General features: G+C 41.9%; 1 protein-coding gene across 1 annotated transcript in view; it reads left to right on the forward strand.

Annotated features, from left to right (window-relative positions):
* LOC108789823 (protein FAM63B-like) overlaps window positions 1-18165 on the forward strand; it is a gene marked incomplete at its 3' end in the record, with an annotated part of 41776 nt that extends 23611 nt beyond the window's left edge. The window contains exons 4-6 of the mRNA XM_018559922.1: window positions 759-917; window positions 14180-14282; window positions 18023-18165. Coding sequence (XP_018415424.1) covers window positions 759-917; window positions 14180-14282; window positions 18023-18165 — 405 coding nt within the window. The remainder of the gene's footprint in view (window positions 1-758; window positions 918-14179; window positions 14283-18022) is intronic.
* Between the last annotated feature and the right edge of the window lie 2695 nt (window positions 18166-20860).

Consider the following 20860-nt stretch of genomic DNA (forward strand, 5'->3'; position numbering starts at 1 on the left):
ACCTATACATATTCATGACCTTCATTTCATGTTCGCTATCATATGCTAGCAAATTTCCTCACCTTCCTGAAGAAGCAAAAATGTGAAACGCGTTGAAGGTCGGACTACCACAGACAATAACGGGTTACAGTCACTCTGTTGGGATCATGGGACTCTATTGAATCTCTATATGTAGTAGGTCTATGAGGACTGCAATATTGAATATAGCATATTGATGGTCTTGTATGGTTGCAATTAATATGTTGTTTTTATGAGAATTGTAATATGTCTTAATAAAAAATATATCTTTTTAATTATTGTGAAGATCACATTGTGTTTTTTGCCATCTCTGAATGCCCCATTTAACTTCCTACTTTGATATTTTCTATGATGTAGGGGTGAGCTGGCACGAAGTCTTGGGGATCCTATACACTTTGCCTTACCTCTCTTTCATTTTCAAAGCGTAACTGAACAAACTGAAGATAGAAGCTGATTGGTTACTTTGGGCAACTGCTCTAGATTATGTCTGCTCCAGTTTCGATAAATTCCCCCCACAGTGCTCTAGCAAACTAAATGTCATTCAGTTAGGATTAGCGTGTATTTTAATAAGCACAAATTTTCACGTAACGTGTAGCTGCCCATCTATCATTTTGATGTGGCTTTCATTGAAGTTAACATGTGCTTGTTTGTGGGACATTGTGCCTACAGCTAAGAGAACTCAATGGATTTACATAATACATTTATGAACTTTTGCATGTTTATCTTTCCTTATGTTACAGAATATGAGTGATGCCATGGCTATTCTACATAAGTTACAGACTGGCCTTGATGTCAATGTGAAGTTCACTGGAGTGAGTGTGTTTGAGTACACTCCTGAGTGCATTGTGTTTGATCTCCTTGATATACCACTTTACCACGGCTGGCTGGTGGATCCAGAGGTATGAGCTTTTAATAAAATAACTAAATGAAAAAAAATCATTTAATTGATATTGATCTTTTATGGCTTTACATTGAAGCCTTTTCTTTATCGTTCACTGGGAGACACATGAATTTAGGAATTCCTTTACAGTTAGGTTATACTGTTACCTACAGATGATTGGGACACTAAACACAATAAACCCTCAAAGCAAGCTCCTGTATAACCCTTCTTCTACCCAGCAAGTTTTTGCCAGTGTCCAAGATTGAGTGACACTTTTTCTTTCTTGAGCTCTGCTGTAAAAATATTTCCTATATTTTTTCCTAGCCATCTTTATCAAGATTTTTTTTTTTATTTGTTGACTAACTTTATTCTGTATACTGTTTTACATTTTTTCCTCAGTGGCTTAACTCAAGAATTCCGCACTACTGCTTTACATAGCAGCTGTCCAGATCGGTGTATCCTAACCAACATATTTGGAGACTATACCCGGGCCTGCTGGACCGAAGGTTGTGGGGCAAACCTGGAATGTAACCTTTGGGAACTGAACTTCTCATTGTGGTACTTTCCAGACTTGTGTGTGAAAGCTGCAGAGCGCTTTCTGAGTCTTGTTCCACTACCCACATTCAGTGATTTTATCATCTCCCGCTACCTTTTGACCCTCTTTAGCACTAGCAGCTAGGGTTTGTAGATATGTGAGGCTTTGCCTCACTTTGGACCTAAGTGTTCTCTGCTATGTGGTGCAACATGTCTTCTCAAAAATGCACAGAAGACAATCTATCTGCAATGGCCAGCTTCAGCCCATACTCTCTTACTGGTTCTGAGGGCATATACCCAGGAGGAACCAACACCTGTTATTTAGAACCTTGGACCCTTATTATTATATGGTCATCCTCATTAGAGGCGTTTTCAGCTTTATTGGGTGAGGCTGAGGCCTCCCTCATGTCTACAAGGACCACTTTGAACCTTTTCTCTGTGTGCAACTACTAGAGCAGTCTGCTCTAGTAATAGCACAGCCTATCTCTGTCTTTTCCTGTGCCACCCATTCATAGGGTGCCTGAGGCCATCTGTTGGACATCTTATGAGTGCTACAGGACATTCTCCTCTGGGATAGTTTGGGAACTCTACCATGGATGGCACGGAGTATATCCCTATTGGCCACACTTCTTCTCCTACTGTCAATTATTTGCCTTCCGGATCTCTTCAGTTAAGGTGGATAATAGTGTATATCCGGAGGCGGTTGTGGGACCTGATCATGCAGGAGAGCTAGGTCCTTCATCTACAGCTGTTGCACAGCCTGTTAAGCAAATTCCTTCTATTGCCCTTCCTTCTTACTACTTCTAAATAGGAGAATGCTCCTAGTAAGGAGTCTGAGATGCCTACGGCAGAGGCTGAGGCAGGGGTTTAGGACAGGTTGGCTGATTCCTAAAATCAGTGTTGCAAAGCTAGTTAGGCAGATGTGCAGTGTTATCTTTCTATCCTTGGGTACGCTCTAGATGTTGGCTGGAAGAGTCTCTGTTCATCCTTCAGGAAGGATTCTTTATGCACCACTTGAGTAATGAGGTACCCTTTGCCTTTTCTATCTCCTCTTATAATGGTTTCGCTCACCCGGCTATGCCTTTCCCTCAGAAATCCTTTTAGGACTGGTTCACCTGGGGTTCCTTCAGATAGGGAACATCTCTTTTGTCTATCCATTGGCGTGGTATGTTGTGAGAGCTCGTAAAACTTTGCTATCTTGTTAAAAGATTGGTTGCCTGGCTGCACAGCCCTTTACTCATTATGAAAATATTTCCCTGCTTCTAAGGTTACCACTGGGCCCAGTGAATTGTTTCCTTCTGTTGACCTTATGGTTGTTGCTCTGTCTTACTCAGCTTTTGACAGTGTGTTATTTGTTTTTTTTTTCACCTGTTATCTTGGTGGATTTCTGGTTGGCTCTCCAGTCTTGCTTGCATGGGCCCATTGCTCCTTCAGCCATCAGTGTCCTTTGGCAGTGGGTTTTTTTTTATTCTGCTCTGGAACATCAGGTTGATCTTCTTCTGTCCTCCTATTAGTCATGGCCATTCTAGTAGCTTGATTTGGGAGTTGGTTCCTTCAGATACCTTTCACATGGGACAGCCCTACCAATTTTTTTTGGGGGGGGGTCTGTCAGTGGATGTTCAACTGTTTTTGGATGTCCTAACTGTTATAGAATTTCTATATTATGGTGTCCCTCAGTGGATGAGACAGTGGGATAGGATATGAGTGCCAAGTACTTGATATATCATAATACTGTGGTTTCATAAATAAAGATTTTTTTAAAAATAAAAATTATTTTAACCATATTTACAAACATTTTAATGTAATTCTGTTTTCACAACACTCATAATGGGTATTCTAGTGTATTTTATTCTGTTAAAGTTAAAATAGTGTTTATATGGAAAATTGTAATTTCTTTACAGTAATATTCATCCTACATCATATTTTTAAAGGTAATAAAAAGCCCAAAAAACATGCCTTTTTCTGGTAATCTAATGTCGATATCACTTATGTCTGGGCACTTGTAAAGTCACTGCTTATGTCATTTTGTATCGATTGTTGAAGATTTTCAGTCCCATTACCGTTGTCTCTGCATGAACGTCACTGCCCAGGTCCTCTGGCAGAGACCAGGTACCAGATTGATGCTAAAGTACTCTTATTAGAACAACAGGATGCCCTTTTAGGTGTATTCATGACCATCATGCATGCTGAACAAGTATGTATGTAAATGTTATGTTTTAGGTCTGCTTCCAAGTGGCCACTCAACTTGCAGTGCACAGGAATGCAGCTATGAGCATACTGAAATCCAGTTAATGTAAATGGAGTATATATTATGTTATTTGTATAGAGAAGTAAGGTAACTTTGAGGTATGGACAAAACAATTTCTTCCCTTATTTAAAATTATCCTTTTGTTGGATTCCACATAAGAACAATTCCTATGTAAAAACAATTGTGTAAAGTTTCACTTTACCCTCAAATTGCATATAATCCAAGCAAAGGAAGATAATAAGGCATAGTTTAAGTATACCAAATACATATTTAATGATTATTGCACAGATATAACATATCTAACATATAACATGCATACTTTGACAGGTACATAGATTAAATTTTTATCCTTTTTCACAGGTTCGCTGAACTCGTTAAAATAATTTGTTATAGTTTTGATTTACAAATAATATAATCTCAAATTCACTTTTGAAGGGGACAATAAAATCTGCAAGGACATACTAGGCAAGTTGTGCACAAGAGAAAGAAAACAGTGGGAAATACAATTAAAGTATATCATTTGGACAATATTTTAAAGTATGAAGGAGCTACACACTAAAGGAGGATTTCGAAAGGGAAGTTAGTTAATTTAGAAAGCAAGGATAGAATGGTATAGGACGGTGGAGCTTACATTAGAGTTAAATCAAATGGATAGTCCATTTGCCAAAAAAAGGTGGAGGAAGAAAGAAAAGCTAAAGTAACTTTTGGTTTCAGAACATTTTATTAATTTTAATAATTTCAAACAGTAAAGGCATGTAGACATCTGCATAAATTATAGGCAGCGAACAGACAAAAATGAGCAAGTGATAATAAAGATGATGCTCTATGTGATACTATATGCAGATGGTATGTCGAAGCGAATTACCCAAAATGTAACATAGAAGGGAAACGAGCAAATTAAGGGGTCTATTCCTTGAGGGGAAATAGGAGTTAAGGGGGGAGCGGGAAAGAGAAGTAATAGAAAGGAAACAGAAAAAGAGAGAAAAATCCACTCTGCAGGAAACAAAGGGTAGGAAGGTGGACTGGGGGTTGGGCAGGGTAATCTGTCAAAAGAGTGAGGTGTCGCCACAAACGTTAGGACACCAGTCTCCACAGGAGTAAAGGAAAATCGAGAATTCCTCTCTAGGTGCTTCATACACAAAGGAGAGACTTAAATGGGAGGAGCCTGAGGCGCCAGTTAGCATGATCAACTTAAACATTTGTTAGTCCTTAAAAAGGATCCAAGGAGTCCAAGTGCGGTAGTGTTTCGACATCGTGTTCTGTTTGATGTGAATCAGCTCCTCCATTTCCGCTACAAAATTAGCGGAACATTTCCGCCGTCAAAACTAATCCGACAGTTGAGGCAGGGTAGAGGATCGCCAAAGCCGGGGAAAAACTGATTTGGCAGCATTCAGTAGGTGAAAAGTTAAAGAGCTCTGATAAGTTCGAAAGGACCTCTCTGTGTAGAAGGAAATGGGCAAGATTGAACGGGATGGAATCGCCTGTAATTTGCTCAAGGACATCACAAACTTGTGTCCAAAAAGGTGATAGCAGGGGAGAGCTCCGTCAAATGTGGAGAAAAGTGCCAATGTCCTGATGATGCCTCCAGCAGGTGTCAAGAACGGCAGGCGGAAGTTTGTGAAGGAATTCTGGAGTGCAGCTTGTATTTCACTCCTTACACTCCTAAGAGAGATTCCATGCTATGTTACCACTGCTTTTATGCGAGTAATTTTCTTTTAATAAATCATACTCTGTTTGGATGGTATGCGCTATGGTGTTTGCTTTCTATTTTTGGATAACACTATCCTGGTATTGACATCCTATACTGAGGAGGCCTACAGATCGATAAAGATTGGTGGTTATTGTTTTCCTACTAAAGAAGTGATATATAGATCTGTCTGCTGGTCTGATTACACCATTGGCGGACATCTGTGAGTGATTGGCCTTGAGGGCCCCCTTCCCTGGTTAAGAAGGGAATTGCCTGATTTGTTGGGGTCTATCAATAAGGTGAGCACCCCTATATCTGTTGTGGTGCATTTGGTGAAGGAACAAGAAATATTCATCACTGTTGCTATATTATGGACATTTTCAGAGTTATGAAAATTTATAGACATCACACCTGATCGATTTTTTTTATTTACTGACATTTGTTTGAGTCACTGATTTTTGTTTTTTTTGTAGTGCTCATTGTTGTAGCTCGGCACATTTAGTTATTCATACATAACTATGCTGATCCCCAAACAGTTTGCCTTGATAAGCTGGCCTTTCAACCCCAAGATTAGCACTTGCAGTATTTTAAAAGGTGATAATCAGTTAAGGCATAACTTGGTATAATATGAGTAATAATATCTAGAAACATTCTTATTGTCAGCCTAAAGAATGTATTTATTGATCGTACTTCACAGGACACGCAGTTATTTCTGGAACCAAAGGTCTAGGCAGCTCTCTTCAGGTGATTGGACACTGGCAAATCAAAGCTGTAAGGACATCCCTGTATAACCTCTCCCACTCGCAGCCTGCCTTCATTTTTTGCTAGTCTCCTTTGATTATACCGTGTTTCCCCGAAAGTAAGACCTACCCTGAAAATAAGACCTAGCACTTTCTTCAGGGATTTCTGTAATATAAGACCTACCCCGAAAATAAGACCTGGTTTGGTGGTAGGTCTTATATTACAGAGATCCGCTAGGTCTTACTTTCGGGGTAGCGCCATATTAACTGTGTAAAAACCGGCCGCAGCTCCCGCCCACACGCCAGAGTATATGCCTTTTCTCTGCTTTTGAAGCTCTACACTTTTCTCTACGTCAAGACTCTTCTAGCAAGTTTCTCTAAGCTGCTCACAGGTACTGCGGCACCTCTTAGCAGCTATCCGGAACAGGTTTCTCCTCAACTGAGCCTTGGCTGGACCCTGCCGGAAGGAAGATGCGGTGCCAGCCTGTAATGTTTGGGGGCTGCTTCTGCACCTGCACTTTCTCTTTCTGGGGTCCTGTACTGGACATGTGCCTGCCCTTTTCTGTCTCTTGATACATGCTGAGCTGCCATTTGCTGCTGCTGCTACTGTGATCCTGCACTACCGTTTTGTGCCAGCACAATTGTGTTGCTGTTTCTGCCTGCACTGTCAGGACACAAAGCCTACTTTGACCTCTGCAGTTCTAAGTACCTGGGGTTTACTCTCAGCGTAATGGCGGATGAGAGACACAGAGATGTCTGGGTGGTGGGTGTGTCTACACAGCCTGACAACAGTTCTGGAGAAGGTTCTGTCCTTTCTGGGGATGCTGTTTCTGTAAGTCCTGTGCTCTGCTCCTTTCCCCTTATTGCTCCGTTCCTCAGGGTTCTCCAGGGCCACAGGGGGACCCAAGCAGACCCCCCTCACCTTTCCTTCCACAGTTCCCCTCTGACCTTCCTCCTATCTCCCTTTGCATTCCCTGAGGAAGTCCAGTTTGGTGAACTCAGCCCAGGAAGAGGACCTGTCTCTTGACCTCTCTCTGACGCTATTTCTGTACTTGTGGACGCGGTCCATACTTTTTTTTCACAGTTGGGGCTGCCTGCATTGGCCTTGCGCAAGGGCACTAGTCTATGTTCAAAAAAAATGCCCAACCCTGCCACAACCATTTCTGTACACTTGCTTTTACAGCTGCTGATGTATGTTAACTAGAATCAACCTGAAAAGTTTATCACTGCTCCTAAACGGTTTGCTCAGAAGCACCGTATTAGAGGTTTTTTTTTAAAGTGTATTAACACTTTTGCCGCTATTTTTAAGTTTGTTACATTTTTCTCATTCACATAACGAAACTTAATTTTTTAAAATTGCTGCTTGCATAATACAGGCTCTATTCTGAAAGAAAAGTTGTTCAATGTCTTGAGTTTTGCTCCTGGAATGCAAGGGGGGCTGGGCAGGTTATTGGTAACATAATTGACCCTGTTTGTACTGTGTTGGCATATCTCATTGTCAGTTGTAAACTAGATTTGAACAATGTCTATCCTGATAAAGAGTTAAGAATCTAGAAGCATTGTATGTTAATGAGGGGAAGCTCGGTCTGTCCCCAGTCTTTCTATGGGGACAGAAAGAGTTTCCTGTCACATGAAAATTTAGAAAGACACTAGCAAAGAACTGTTACACAGATGCATCTAAAAGGTAGGACATCTTTTTTTTAAATTATTTTTTAGGTATGTTGTGTGAAATAGGAACACAAAAAAACATATAAAGGGGATTTCCCAAAATTCACTTGAAAATGGAAATGCTGTTCCTTTTATAGACTCATCTACTATCTATTGTTTGAACAAGACTTTAATGATCCCTGTTTTCAAGGACCATTTGGACAAGAGGTTAGGAGCACTCTTACTTGCACCTGCTTGACCCTGCTATGCAATTTCCACCATGGTGGTGTGGCAGACTCTCTGTATGGTCCAAATCCATATCTCGGGTCTATATTGATCCTATGGCTATGTCTCAGATGCTATGGCTTAAGTGCTGGTCTGGAGAGCTTTCAATCAAAAAGCACCTGGAGCACATGCCCTTTGCTGAGGAATGCCTTTTCAGCAAATCCTTGGATACTTGCATCAAGGAAGTAATTGGGGGCAGGCGTATCTTTTTACCTCTAAAGAATAATTTCAGTAGCAAAATCCTCTGCTCCCTCATTTTAAGAAATGTTCCTTTTTTCCATCCCAGGTCTTGGGTCGAGCCCAAGTCAGGCTCAGTTCCATCGTAAGCCCTGGCCCTCCAAGCCCTCAAAATCCAAGACCAAACCCTCTTCAATGAAGAGGCAACCCCACTTCCAATAATGGGGGTGAGGTCTGTCATCCTTCTTAGTCCTCCTGAATCTCGGACATTCTAGAACAGGGGTCTCAAACCTCCGGCCCTCCAGCTGTGGTGGAACTACAAATCCCATGAGGCATTGCAAGATTCTCACAGCCACAGACATGACTCCCGAAGAGAGATGCATCATGGGATTTGTAGTTTCACCACAGCTGGAGGGCCGGAGGTTTGAGACCCCTGTTCTAGAAGCTTGGGTCAAGGATGTTATACCAAGGGTTACAACCTAGACTTTCACTCCCTGCCTCCTCGCTTTCCGCTGTTGAACCTGCCAAGATCCTTTCAGAGATGCATGAATTTTTTCGCTGCTTCAAATTTGGCTCCCTTCTCAGGGTACTTTTATAGTTTCAGAGGCGGAGAGATTTCAGGAGTTCTATTTCATCCTGTTTACTTTCTCAAAGAAAAGGGGTGTCTGCTCTATTCTCGATCTGAAGATTCTCAACAAATTCCATCAGGCAAAAAGAAAAGTGACCACTTTGCTTTTTTGCCTGATGAAGGGACCATGTTGGGTTCTGAAACATTGCTTTTTGCTTGTGATGCAATGTGTATCTAATGTCAATAAAGGGGTGGATTGATGCATGGGTCCTTGGTGTGCAGCCGATAACTTCTTCACCACGGTGCTGGCCCCTGTTTATGCTCTGCTTCGGTCTCAGAGGATACCCATAGTGGGGTACTTGGGTGACCTTTTACTCAGCATATAGTCTGCCAAAGCCTTATTGTCCAACATTAATCAGACAATGCAACCCTTGCAGAGCTGTAAATGGATCCTTAGTCTCCAAAAGTTGATGTTGGAATCCTCTCAACTTGTGGAGTACCTGACATATTTCCAGGGTCTTCCCCACCCCTCCACACCCCTTACGTTCCAGGAGTCGCCTAACCATTCGGTTTTGGATAAAGGTTCTGGGATTAAAGGGGGCCTCCTTGGAAGCAGTTCATATGCTCAGTTTCATTGCAGGCCATTGCAGCTAAAAATTTTGGCTGCATGGGAAAAACAGGTTCAGTCCTTGGACCTCCTCTTTCACCTGCCCAACAAGACCACCTCCCATTGGTCTGGAAGGTGCTCACAACGGATGTCAGCCTATCAGGCTGGGGAGGAATCCTGCAAAATTTCATCTCTAATTTGTTGTCAGAATATCAGCTCCCTGTGAACATCCTGCAGCACTAGACCCCTCAGTTTACATGGTCGCCCAACCAGGATTTAACACCATGGCCATGGCTTAAATCGGCTATCAGGGAGGCACTGGAAGTCGCACAGCTAAAAGGGAAGTGGACCTGAATCTGACTTGGGCAGAAGGTCATGTCCCAGCTCTCTCAGCTGTACACATTGCAGGTGTGGAAAATTGGCAGACAGACTTCCTTAGTTGTCAATTCCTGGACCCCAGAGAATGGTCCCTTTACCCAAAGTTGTTTGCATCCTTTGTTGCAGGTGGCAGACGTCGGACATAGACCTCTTGGTGTCCAGATTCAACAACAAACTGGACAAGATTGCCACTAGGACCGGGAATCCTGCCTTCACAGTGGGTGCCTTGGTGACTCCATGTGATCAGTTCAGCTTGATATAAGCCTGCCCTCCTCTGAGACTCTTTCCTCGACTCCTTCGCAGGATCGAGATGGAGGGCATTCTTGTGATCCTTGTTGCTCCCAACTGGCCCAGGAGACTCCAGTATGCTGACATTGTTGAACTCCTGGCAGACTCTCCATGATTACAAATTCTCTCAGACCTCTTGTCTCTGGGACTGTTATTCCATACTGCTTCTTGGTGACTGGCTTTAATAGCCTGGCAGTGGAAGCCCAGGCCCTTAAGGTCAGTAGCCTTTCAGATACTGTCATCTCTATGCATTGAAGGCTAGGAAATTGACCTCCCACAAGACTCTTCATTCTACTTGGAAGGCTTACTTTGCTTGATGCAAAGCAAGGAAGTTTCATCCAAGTAAGTTCTTCATGGGGCACCTCCTATTTTTCCTCTTTTCTTGTCTAGAACAGCATTTAGCCTGGCGTACCATCAAGGGTCAAATATCTGCTTTGGTAATTCTTTTCTAGAGACCACTTGACTCTCATTCTCCAGTAAAGGTCTTTGTACTTTGTGCATGTCCCCCCATGTACGTGGTCTGGTGACTCTGGGAACTCAACTTGGTTCTCTTTGCTCTGCAGAAGCCTCCCTTTGAACCTCTCCAAGATATCCCTCTGACCCTACTTACTAGCAAGGTTGCATTCCTCATAATTATCACTTCTGCCAGGTGTGTTTCTTAGTTGGTGGCTTTGACCTGTAAACAGCCTTTTCCGGTTATTCACAAGGATACGGTGGTGCTGAGGCCCATGGCCTCCTTTATCCCTAAGGTGGTGTATGCATACCACCTTAACCAGGACATTGTTTTACCTCTCATGTCTTGTACCAAAACATCTTAAAGAATTTTCCCTCCACTGTTTGGACGTGGTTCAGGCTGTTTGAGTTTCTCTGTTCTGCAGCTTCCGTCCTCTTTATCATTCCTGAAGGTACCAGTTTTGGACAGCAAAGCTATGTGGCTTTGGTGAATTATCATGTAGGCTTATGAGCTGAAGGCTAAAGCCCCCCCCCCCCTTCTGGTTAAGGCTTACACTACCGGAAGTGTTAGTGCTGCCTTGGCCTTCCAGCACCAGGCTTTGGTTTTCCAAATCTCTTATGGGATCAGGAAGGATTTTTTTTTCCCCGTTCGAACAAATTGAACCATGCTTTAACGGGAGTTTTTTTTGCCTTCCTCTGGATCAACAGTGGGTAATTGTGGGCATAGCACTCTATTTGAGTTTTTTTTGTTTTTGTTTTGGGTTTTTTTTTTCTTATCTCTATAGGTTGAACTCAATGGATGTGTGTCTTTTTTCAACCTGACTAACTATGTAACGCTGCCACCTTGTCCTCTGTTTACACTTTTCTTTTGTAAAATTTTACCCAGTGGATGTTCAGGTCTCTGCAGAATTTTTTTTTTTTTCGCAACATTTTTCAGGCGGCCCTGATTTGTGGGCTCTTTCTGTTATAGGTTATTGTTGGGCTTTGTTTTATTTGAGCCTGTTAGCCTTTGTTTGATGCGTTGCCCGCCTCTGTTGGGATGCTTTTAGACATCCCATTGGTACCAGAGGACCACATGTACAGTTTGAGGTCCCATACGTTATACAAGGCAGATATGCTTTTATTTAGGTGATATAACCATGCATAATTGTGAATGGAGAAAGGTAGATATGAAGCCATTATCAAGCTTGTATACCAAAATACACAATTTTAGCCATAACATTCACTTTACACTGACAGGTGAAGAAAATAACATTGATTATCTCATTACAATGGCACCTGTACATGGGTGGGATATATTTTAAGTAGCAAGTAAACATTTTGTCTCTGAAGGTGATATGTTGGAAGCAGAAAAAATGGGCAAGTGTGAGGATTTGAGCTACTTTGACAAGGGCCAAATGTTGATGGCTAGATGACTGGGTCAAAGCAACTCCAAAACTGCAGCTCTTGTGGGATGTTCCCAGTCTGCAGTGGCCAGGACCTACCAAAAGTGGTCCAAGGAAGAAAAACCAATGAACTGGTGATAAAGTCATGAGCTGCCAATGCTCATTGGTGCACATGGAGAGCGAAGGCTAGCCCGTGCTGGTTCCAATAGAAAGGTGTGTGAACACACAATTTGTTGCGTATGGGGTCCCTTGCCCAAAGGGCTTACAATGGGCACGTTAGCATCAGTACTGGACCAGAGAGCAGTGGAAGAAGGTGGTATAGTCTGATGAATCATGTGTTGTTTTACATGATGTGGATGGCTGGGTACGTGTGTGTTGGTTACCTGGGGAAGAGATGGCACCAGCATGCACTATGGGAAGGAGGCAGTGTGATGCTTTCGGCAATGTTCTGCTGGGAAATCTTGGGTCCTGCCATTCATGTGGATGTTACTTTGACATGTACCACCTACCTAAACACGGTTGCTGACCAATTACACCCCTTCATGTAAATGATATTCCTTAATGGCAGTGGCTTCTTTCAGCAGGAGAATGCGGCCTGCCACACTTCAAATATGGTTCAAGAATGGTTTGAGGAACCCAACAACGAGTTTGAGGTGTTGACTTGGCCTCCACATTATCCTGATCTCAATCCAATCACGCATATGTAGGATATAATGGAAAAATAAGTGATTCAGAGAGGCACCAACTCTACAGGACTGCTACTAACTGCTTGGTGCCAGATACCACAGCATACCACTAAAGGTCTAGTGGAATCCATGCCTCGAGGCGTCAGGGCTGTTTTGGTGGCAAACGGGAACCTACTCAATATTAGGCAGGTGATCATAATGTTATGGCTGATCGTTGTATATATGGATATAATATCCCACTCTGGTGCATGTAAGTTCCCATTATACTTGGGGTGCAATATGATTCATATAACATCGGGGCCTAAGTTATAAATACAAGGCTAATAAAGATGTATAACTGCACAGACCCCATGTAGAGTGAACATATTTACTCTGAATATTAACATTTAAAGAAAAGTGACGCCAGTGAAAACATTTTGGATACCTTATCACAAAAAAACTACAGTGTGTCACTTTTGTACTCTGATCATTATTATACAGAATTTCTATAGTGCCAACAGTTTGCACAGCGCTTTACAATATAATACTATATTTGGAAGAATTTTAAATGATTTCAAAGTTATGCATGTTATATCTGTGCAACATGTATTAAAGGTTTACCCAGAGATTTCTTTTTGTTCTACCCTATATCCTCTAGGAAAGGGGTAGAGCAAGAATTAGATGACTCATAGTGCCTACACATTCAGCAGAGGTCAGATCCCTGGGAAGAGCCATGAAACATAGTTGCATTGAGTCACAGGCAGGCAGAAATGCAGAAATCTCTGGAAGCACTGGGGTTCTGCAGTCACAGAAAGGCAGGAGTGCAAGTCTCTGGGAACACAGGGAGGCAGAAGTGCAAGAGTCTCTCTGGAAGCACTCGGGGTGCTGAGATTACACGAAGGCTGCGGTGCAAGAGTTTCTGGGTGCACTGGGGTGCTGGGATTACAGGCAGGAGGCAGGAGTGCAAGAAAGCTCACTAGGACTACACAGGGGACATAGGTGCAAAAAGGCTGGATGCTCGCTGGGAGTGCACAAGGCCCACAGCGGAGAGGGGACCGGAGGGAGCTTGTGTACCGAGCTCCCTCTGATCCCCTGTGACAGAGGCAAACAACTCGCGGTATACTCAGACGCCGCAGTATACCGCGAGCTGCAGCTCGCGGTATACTGAGACGCCGCAGCTGAAGCGGAACCTGACAATTATGTCCGGATCCGCACAGCTGCGTGAGTGACTGCTGGCTCTGCCTATCTAGAGGCAGAGCCAGCTGTACCCGCCCCCTCCCCCGTCCGTTCCGCCAGTCAGCGCTGGAGGAGCGGGGAGGGGGGAATCCAGCCCCTCCCCTGTCACGGCAGAGAGCCGTGACAGGATCGAGAAGTGAGTGAACGCCGGTATGTGTTCGCTCACTTCCCGATCTACTGAGCCGACCTGTGACAGTCTCATTGTCACAGGTTGGCTAGAACTATGAGGTGAGTGAAAAGCACTCACCTCATAGTTCTCCTTTAATTCTAACTTTCATGTCGTGTCACTTTATTTGATCACTGAACTTGAATCACACACTGAGTCTGTTTACACAGCTTCAGTAAGTTTTTTTTAATTATAATTACACTTTTTCATCTCGCAGATTTCTGAAGTTGCAAAGGCAGTCGGTAACTGCAGCTACAACCAGCTGGTAGAGAAGATTATTTCCTGCAAGCAGTCAGACAACAGTGAGCTGGTTAGTGAAGGTGGGTGAGTGACTTTGATTACTATACTTACATTTCAGTTTTCCATAAAGATAAAAACATTATTTTTTTTAAATGCCCATGCATGTGTCAGTTCTCTGTAAGTTGAAATAAACAGAGCAATACATTGCATGGCTACAGCAACTGTATTATAACATTAAAATACTGATAACATGCAGGTGTAGATATTTTAATTGGAGAATACAAATTTTAATTTTTAAGCTCAATTTATAAATAATATATTCATACCTATGACTTGAGTCACGATTTAAGAAATTTAAAATTGCCGCCTAGGGGCAAGGAACAGCGCCGGTGCGACCTCCTTCTGGGTGCTGTATTGCGCAAGCACCCACCTTTTTTCCCTTTCTGGTGCATGCTTCTAGCTGGACACAAGAAGTGTACGCAGTCCCTACCCTGTACCCTGCCATTTCTTGCTTAAAAAGACCCTTACAGTCCCTGTAGAGGATTTACCTGTTTTCAACCAAGCGGACAAGAGGTTAGAAGCCCTCTTTAATGTCTTATTTGCCCGGCCACGCAAACCAGCGGTTGCCTCTTTGGCAGTGTCAGACCTTGTCGGTCTGGTCCAGGACTATGGCAAGGGATTCTGGTTGTATGGCTATATAATGTAGTAGATAAGGTTAGAAAAAAGACACAGGTCCATCTAATCCATTGTGTATGGGAGAGCGAGTGAGATTAAAGGAGAACTATGAGGTGAGTGCTTTTCACTCACCTGATAGTTCTAGCCGACCTGTGACAATGAGACTGTCACAGGTCGGCTCAGTAAATCGGGAGGTGAGCGAACACATATCGGCGTTCGCTCACCTCTCGATCCCGTCAGAGCCAGCTGTCAGTCACGCAGCTGGGCGTATCCCGGCATAATTGTCGGGATCCGCTTCAGCTTGCGTCTTCACGATGGATTCTAGACTTTTGGACTGGGGAGGAGTCCAGCATATTCTCTCAGTATAGGGAACTTGGTTGTCGGAGGAAGCCAGGCGCAGCATCAACCTTTTGCCTGTCCCTTCATCATTGGACATCTCAACAGTGAGGGCATCCAATCAAGATTCAGTTGGATAACGTCACGGCGGTTGGCATAACCAGTTCCAGCCTTGTCTGGTGTGCAGATTCCATGCATGGAGAATTGGCAAGCAGGCTTCCTCAGTTGTTAAGATCAGGATCCAGATGAATGGGCTCTCCACCCGGAGGTGTTCCAAGAGACTTGTTGCAGGTGGGGAACATTCGATGTGAAGCTTTTGGCATCCATGTTCAACAACACACTGGACAGGCTTGTCGCCAGGGTAAAGAATCTTTGTGCTTTTACAGTGGATGCTGTGGTGACTCTGTGGGATCAGTTCATTTTGATCTATGCCTTTCCTCCCACAAAGGCTTCTCATTTGTCTGCTGCATAGGGTCATGTTTGAAGACATCCCTGTGATTCCCATGACACGGGACTGGCCTAGCCGGGCATGGTACTTGGAGATTCTCAGTCTCCTGGCAGACTCTCTCTGGGCCTTCCCAGATTGTTTAGATCTTCTTTTCCAAGGACCAGTCCTCCAATCTTCTCAGTCCTGGCTTTGAAGTTGAAGTCCAGTCCTTGAGAAGCAAAGTGCAGAATGCAAAGGGGTAATTACTGCAATTGGAAGATTCTTTGATGAATATTAACTTTGATGACTCAAACAGGTATATATAAGTTAAAGAATTTGATTACATTGTTAATATATTCACTATCATTTCTGATCAGTTTAATTTAAAGAAACATCTAATGATGCATGCATATGGCCATAAGAAATTTACTGATCATATATGGAAGTTTTTTTCTGGCCAAAAAGTTCCCACGTAAATTATCCATAAAATGCTTGCATCCAGATGAATTTAGACAGGTAAAAACACATATGAGTTTAAATGCGTAAAATTCTTGCTCCACTCCTCCTCCTTTGTTTTCAATATAATTTTCTTCTTTGGACTTAATTTATGTACTTGGAGGCAGATGCCTCCACTTTCTTTTTTAATTTTGTTATGGACCTGAATGCAGCACATGTTTACGCGTCTGTGTACATGTCCCCTATTCACACGGCATAGGTAAAAATAATTTGAAATATTCCTTACCCTTTTAGGTTACATGCACACAGTTGTAAAAAACACAATGCACAACTTTTGTTTCTTAAATTTTAATGGATCGGAACACAGGTGTATTCATTTGACTTTTGGACATTCATACATGCGTCCAGGTAGTATGTACCTCCATGTAAATTTCTGTGGGGATATGGGGTGCTTACTTTATGAGAGGTCCGCCTGCCCCAGCCACCTATGGCTGGTCTTGGGTCAGGCACCTGCCGTGGTTCCCTATGCAATGCCCGTGGGCTTGTTGCAGCACAACCAACCCAGGACACTCTGTACTTGAGGTTGCCCCTGTCACTTTGCTGTGGACATTTTTCATTTAGTTGGTGTTAGTTCCATCCATCCATCAGGCTATTGGAAGGGGTGGTCTCTGGCGCTCTGGACGTACTGCTGGCTACAAGCATCTCATTGCTGGGCACCTGTGGGCATATGGACCTTGCTGATTGGTTGGTGATCAGGATCTATCTGGATGTTGTGAGGCCCTTTGTAAGACTGATCCTCTTTTTGTAATCACGGACAGCATTTGTAAGGGTCAGGTCACCTCATCGGAAGTGATCTCCAGATGCATTTGACAGGTTATCATTCAGGCTTATTTTCTTCAGGGTCTGCAGTCTTCAATTTGTCACTGCTGATTCCACTAAAACGGTGAGTGTGTCCTGGGCTTTCCATCACCAGGCTTTAGTTTCTCAAGCTAGATTTGGGTGTAAGATCTTGCAGGCGGCAGTGTAATCCGCCTTTTTTTTTTTTTTTGCACCAGATCGTTCTTTTTCTTTTTGCTTACCCATCTGTGGACACAGTTTTGGGATGTCCCAGTGGTCAAGATCTACGGACCTTCGCTGTGTCCTTCAATAAATGGACAGACTGGAGGGTTTAGTTCTATTTTAATGAAAAAAAAGGTTTGGCTTCATTATATATTCTTTAAGGTAGAATATTGCTCACTCACTAAGCAGTTGTTGTAATCCTGGTGTAGTGTCTCTTCCCATTTGCATGGAAAACACTCCACTAACGCAGGCAACAGAAGTCAAAGGAGAAATTCAGAAACCTAAACTCCAGTCTACCACTGAGGATCTTTTGGACTTCTGCTTAGATCGCTGTGGTTAATGTAGACCTGCTACATTAAGCTACACATACAGCTGAGGTATGCAACTAGCAAACATACCTACTAAATACCAGATTTCAAAAGATCCTTCAGAACCAACATAAAATTATTCCCTGGCATTGTTTATCCTGGCTTCCAGTGAGAATCTTCTACCAAGTGGAAGACATGCAGCACTTTCAGTTCCAAAAAGGACACCATCAACATTGTCACTAAGCCTTAAATTGCAGAACTGTCACATGTGCACCCTGGGGCTATCGGCTTCTAGTGGCACTGTAGGATGCATCCTTTATTCCAGTCTGCAGAAGTGGTTGTGGCAAAACATAAGAGTTTATTGCAATATCCCTTAAAGTGTATTTCCACTTTTGTAGTCAAAATGTGTTTCCTATGTTTTGATGGACCAGTACATTCTCCCATGTTGTGTCTTTGAAGGTGACCCTGAAAAAATATTTTGAAAATTTGCAGATATAAAGATGTTTCTTATCGTATAATGTACCCTGATCTAATTACTGCTTTGCTGACTCTGTTCTAGGCTATGATGCTGAACGGTTTTTGAATGGCACAGCCACACAGCTGACGTACCACGGGCTAAGTGAGGTGACTTCAACCCTTCAGGAGGGAGAGCTATGTGTATTCTTCAGGAACAATCATTTTAGCACTATGACCAAATATAAGGTAGGGCTTCTTTTTAATGTTTTATTGCAATCCATTCTAACTAGTTAAATATTGTGCACTCAGAGGGAAACAACTACAATGGTTTTGGGTCAATTCTTTTTTTTTATTAGTAGTTATTTTTAAGTTGAAAAGTTTACAATTTTTAGTATTGCAACTTTTGTGTTTAAAAAAAGAAAACTTTATTACATTAGAAATTATTTCCAGAGCATTGTGGCTTATCTAAAGAGACGGCAGCCTGGGACTGAGCTGTTTAATAGATGAGATACTAAGAAGAGTCATTTAGTTTTGTGTTCAAATATCAACTGGATCTTTGTGAATAAGTTTTTTCTTTTTTTTTTGTGAAAAAATGGCCAGCGCAGCCCGATGGTGTGAACGAGCCCTAAAAGAGCTGAGAACTCCACCTGTTAGCTAACAAAGTACAAAATGATTTATATTCCAGTCTTGAATTTATGGATTTGTGAATCACACCTCATAGATCACCTGTTGGTAAAACCACACAATGGAGAATGGCTTGTGTGATCCTTCACATTTGTTTGTACAGTGGCAGATAGGTTATCAATGAATCAATGGAATGGAAAGGTTTTATTTTAAAAAGTTCATTGGCTTGTTGATAATGAGGGAAACGAGGAACTAGGAAGGCCATAAGCAGATTAAACGTCAGCTTTTATTATACAAGTTGCATAAAATGTATATGACCAGTAGAATTAAAAAGACCATAGCTCCCATTTACAATGGGTGTTCAAGTGGCTGCCTGCACTGTCAATGGGATTACTGGACCAACAATTAATAGAGTACAGGAAAATATCTCAGCAGGACTGCTTTCACTTTGGGTTGACTTCTGAACCTATTCTTTGTATGCCTATAAATGATAGTGCTTGCTTTTATATAATTTAAGCTATTGGTTAATTGATTGCCAAATCTATCTTGCAAAATTAGGCAGCATTAAAAAACCTAGCATTTAGGGTCGTCTCTGGGTATAATGGTAGCAAAATGTACTCAGTGAAATTCTTTCACACAGAACTTACCATATTTAGGTTAAATGCAAGTGCAAGAGTGAAGGCTTATTTCCATTGCCTATATTCTGTGCTTCTTTAATAAGTGTGTTTTATTTTATAATAAAAGCACATTTCCCATTACTCCCCCCACTTCTCCTTCTCAAGAAATAAATGGCTCTGCAATTAGCTGATCATGTAAAAAGCCTGAGCAAAGCAAATTTCAGGATCCCCGTTGACTGCCATTAAAATATTAATTTTTCATTGAATAAAGAGAGGTGACATTTTACGGTTTTACAGCAACAACAAAAAGTCGTATAATTGAATGTAGATATGGTAGTGTATTTTTATATCTGTGTGTTCCTTGTCACGGAAGGAGAAGTGTCATTGCTGAACATAAGTGCTGTTTTAGCTCATGGACTCTGATTCTCTGCAGTTTTGTTTTAATACTGCAGGAGACATTGTCTGCTGCAAAACGACCTATATAATAGAGCCCGTTTCTGCTGAGCAGACCTTGCAAATTGTGAATTATATGCTATTTTTCAAAGCTATAATTGCTTCTCTCTGACTTACTGCTGCACAATAAAATGCTGAAAAGGCTCTCTGCCAAAATACCTCCTAGGATCTTTCTATCAAATTATCACATAAACAACACCGTGTTCAACATAAATTGTAAATGTTAAAGAAAGGGAACAAAAGAAAATACAAGTGCAGTTTTAAATGGCTTTACATTTTCATTTCTGTACCAGTGCAAGATTTTTATTTTGTTGGAATATATTTTTGTATTCGCACAAATTGTCCTTCTCTGACATACAATATACAGTATAGATTGATTTATTAGCCAGTCTGGCTGGCAGATTGTCATTTTTGGTAGGTCATTTGCTTTGTCATTTTACCAGCCTATTCTCTACACAGGCACATGATATTAAACAAACTTGTTTAAGACAGAACAATTGAACAATTTGAATGCAGCTCTCTTTGGGAAATGTAAGTCACAAGTAAACATGTGCTTGTATTAGAAACTAAAGGAAAGCCTTGATAAAAGTTAAGTTCTAGCTGAAATTGTAGGCACAATGACCACAAACATGCTTTCTGGAAATTTCCACTCTTGAATTTATGGAATTTTTATGGAAATGAAACCTGTTAGTTTGGATTTTTGAATCACATCTCATATATCACACAATAGAGAATAGCTTGTGTGATCTTTCACATTTGTTTGTGCAATGGCAGATATCAGTTTATCATTTAATCAAACCTATGCTTAGCATCAGCAGTTGGTGAAATTGGGATACTTTGAGTATTCAAAATAAAAGTCAAATATTGTTGGATAAGTCAACTCAGAAACATTCATATACAGAAGTTGGGCAGCCTCTGCCTGATGTTTTTCTTACACAAAGTCTTTCAGCAGGCAATGGAATAGTAACTGATCATCCGAAAGACCTCTATGGTAGATCATAGTTAGTTGAGAGCAATGTGTAGTCATTGGGTATGGACTAGCTCTGTGGAAATCATTATATTGTTAAAGTTTAGCTCCAGTCCACCAAGCACTGTAAGCAGCAGAATTGTGTCCCTACAGTTATTTTCAAAAGGGATTTTTGAAGATAAAGTTGTCTGGTATTAAAGGCAGCAATAACACCTTTTCTCTAAGCAATATATACTGTAGCGCAAGTGATAACACAGCGCTAAAGGTGGATTCCGTAAGA

This window comes from Nanorana parkeri, unplaced genomic scaffold (genome assembly GCF_000935625.1).
Source record: "Nanorana parkeri isolate BGI_ZX_2015 unplaced genomic scaffold, ASM93562v1 scaffold422, whole genome shotgun sequence".
NCBI lineage: Eukaryota > Metazoa > Chordata > Amphibia > Anura > Dicroglossidae > Nanorana > Nanorana parkeri.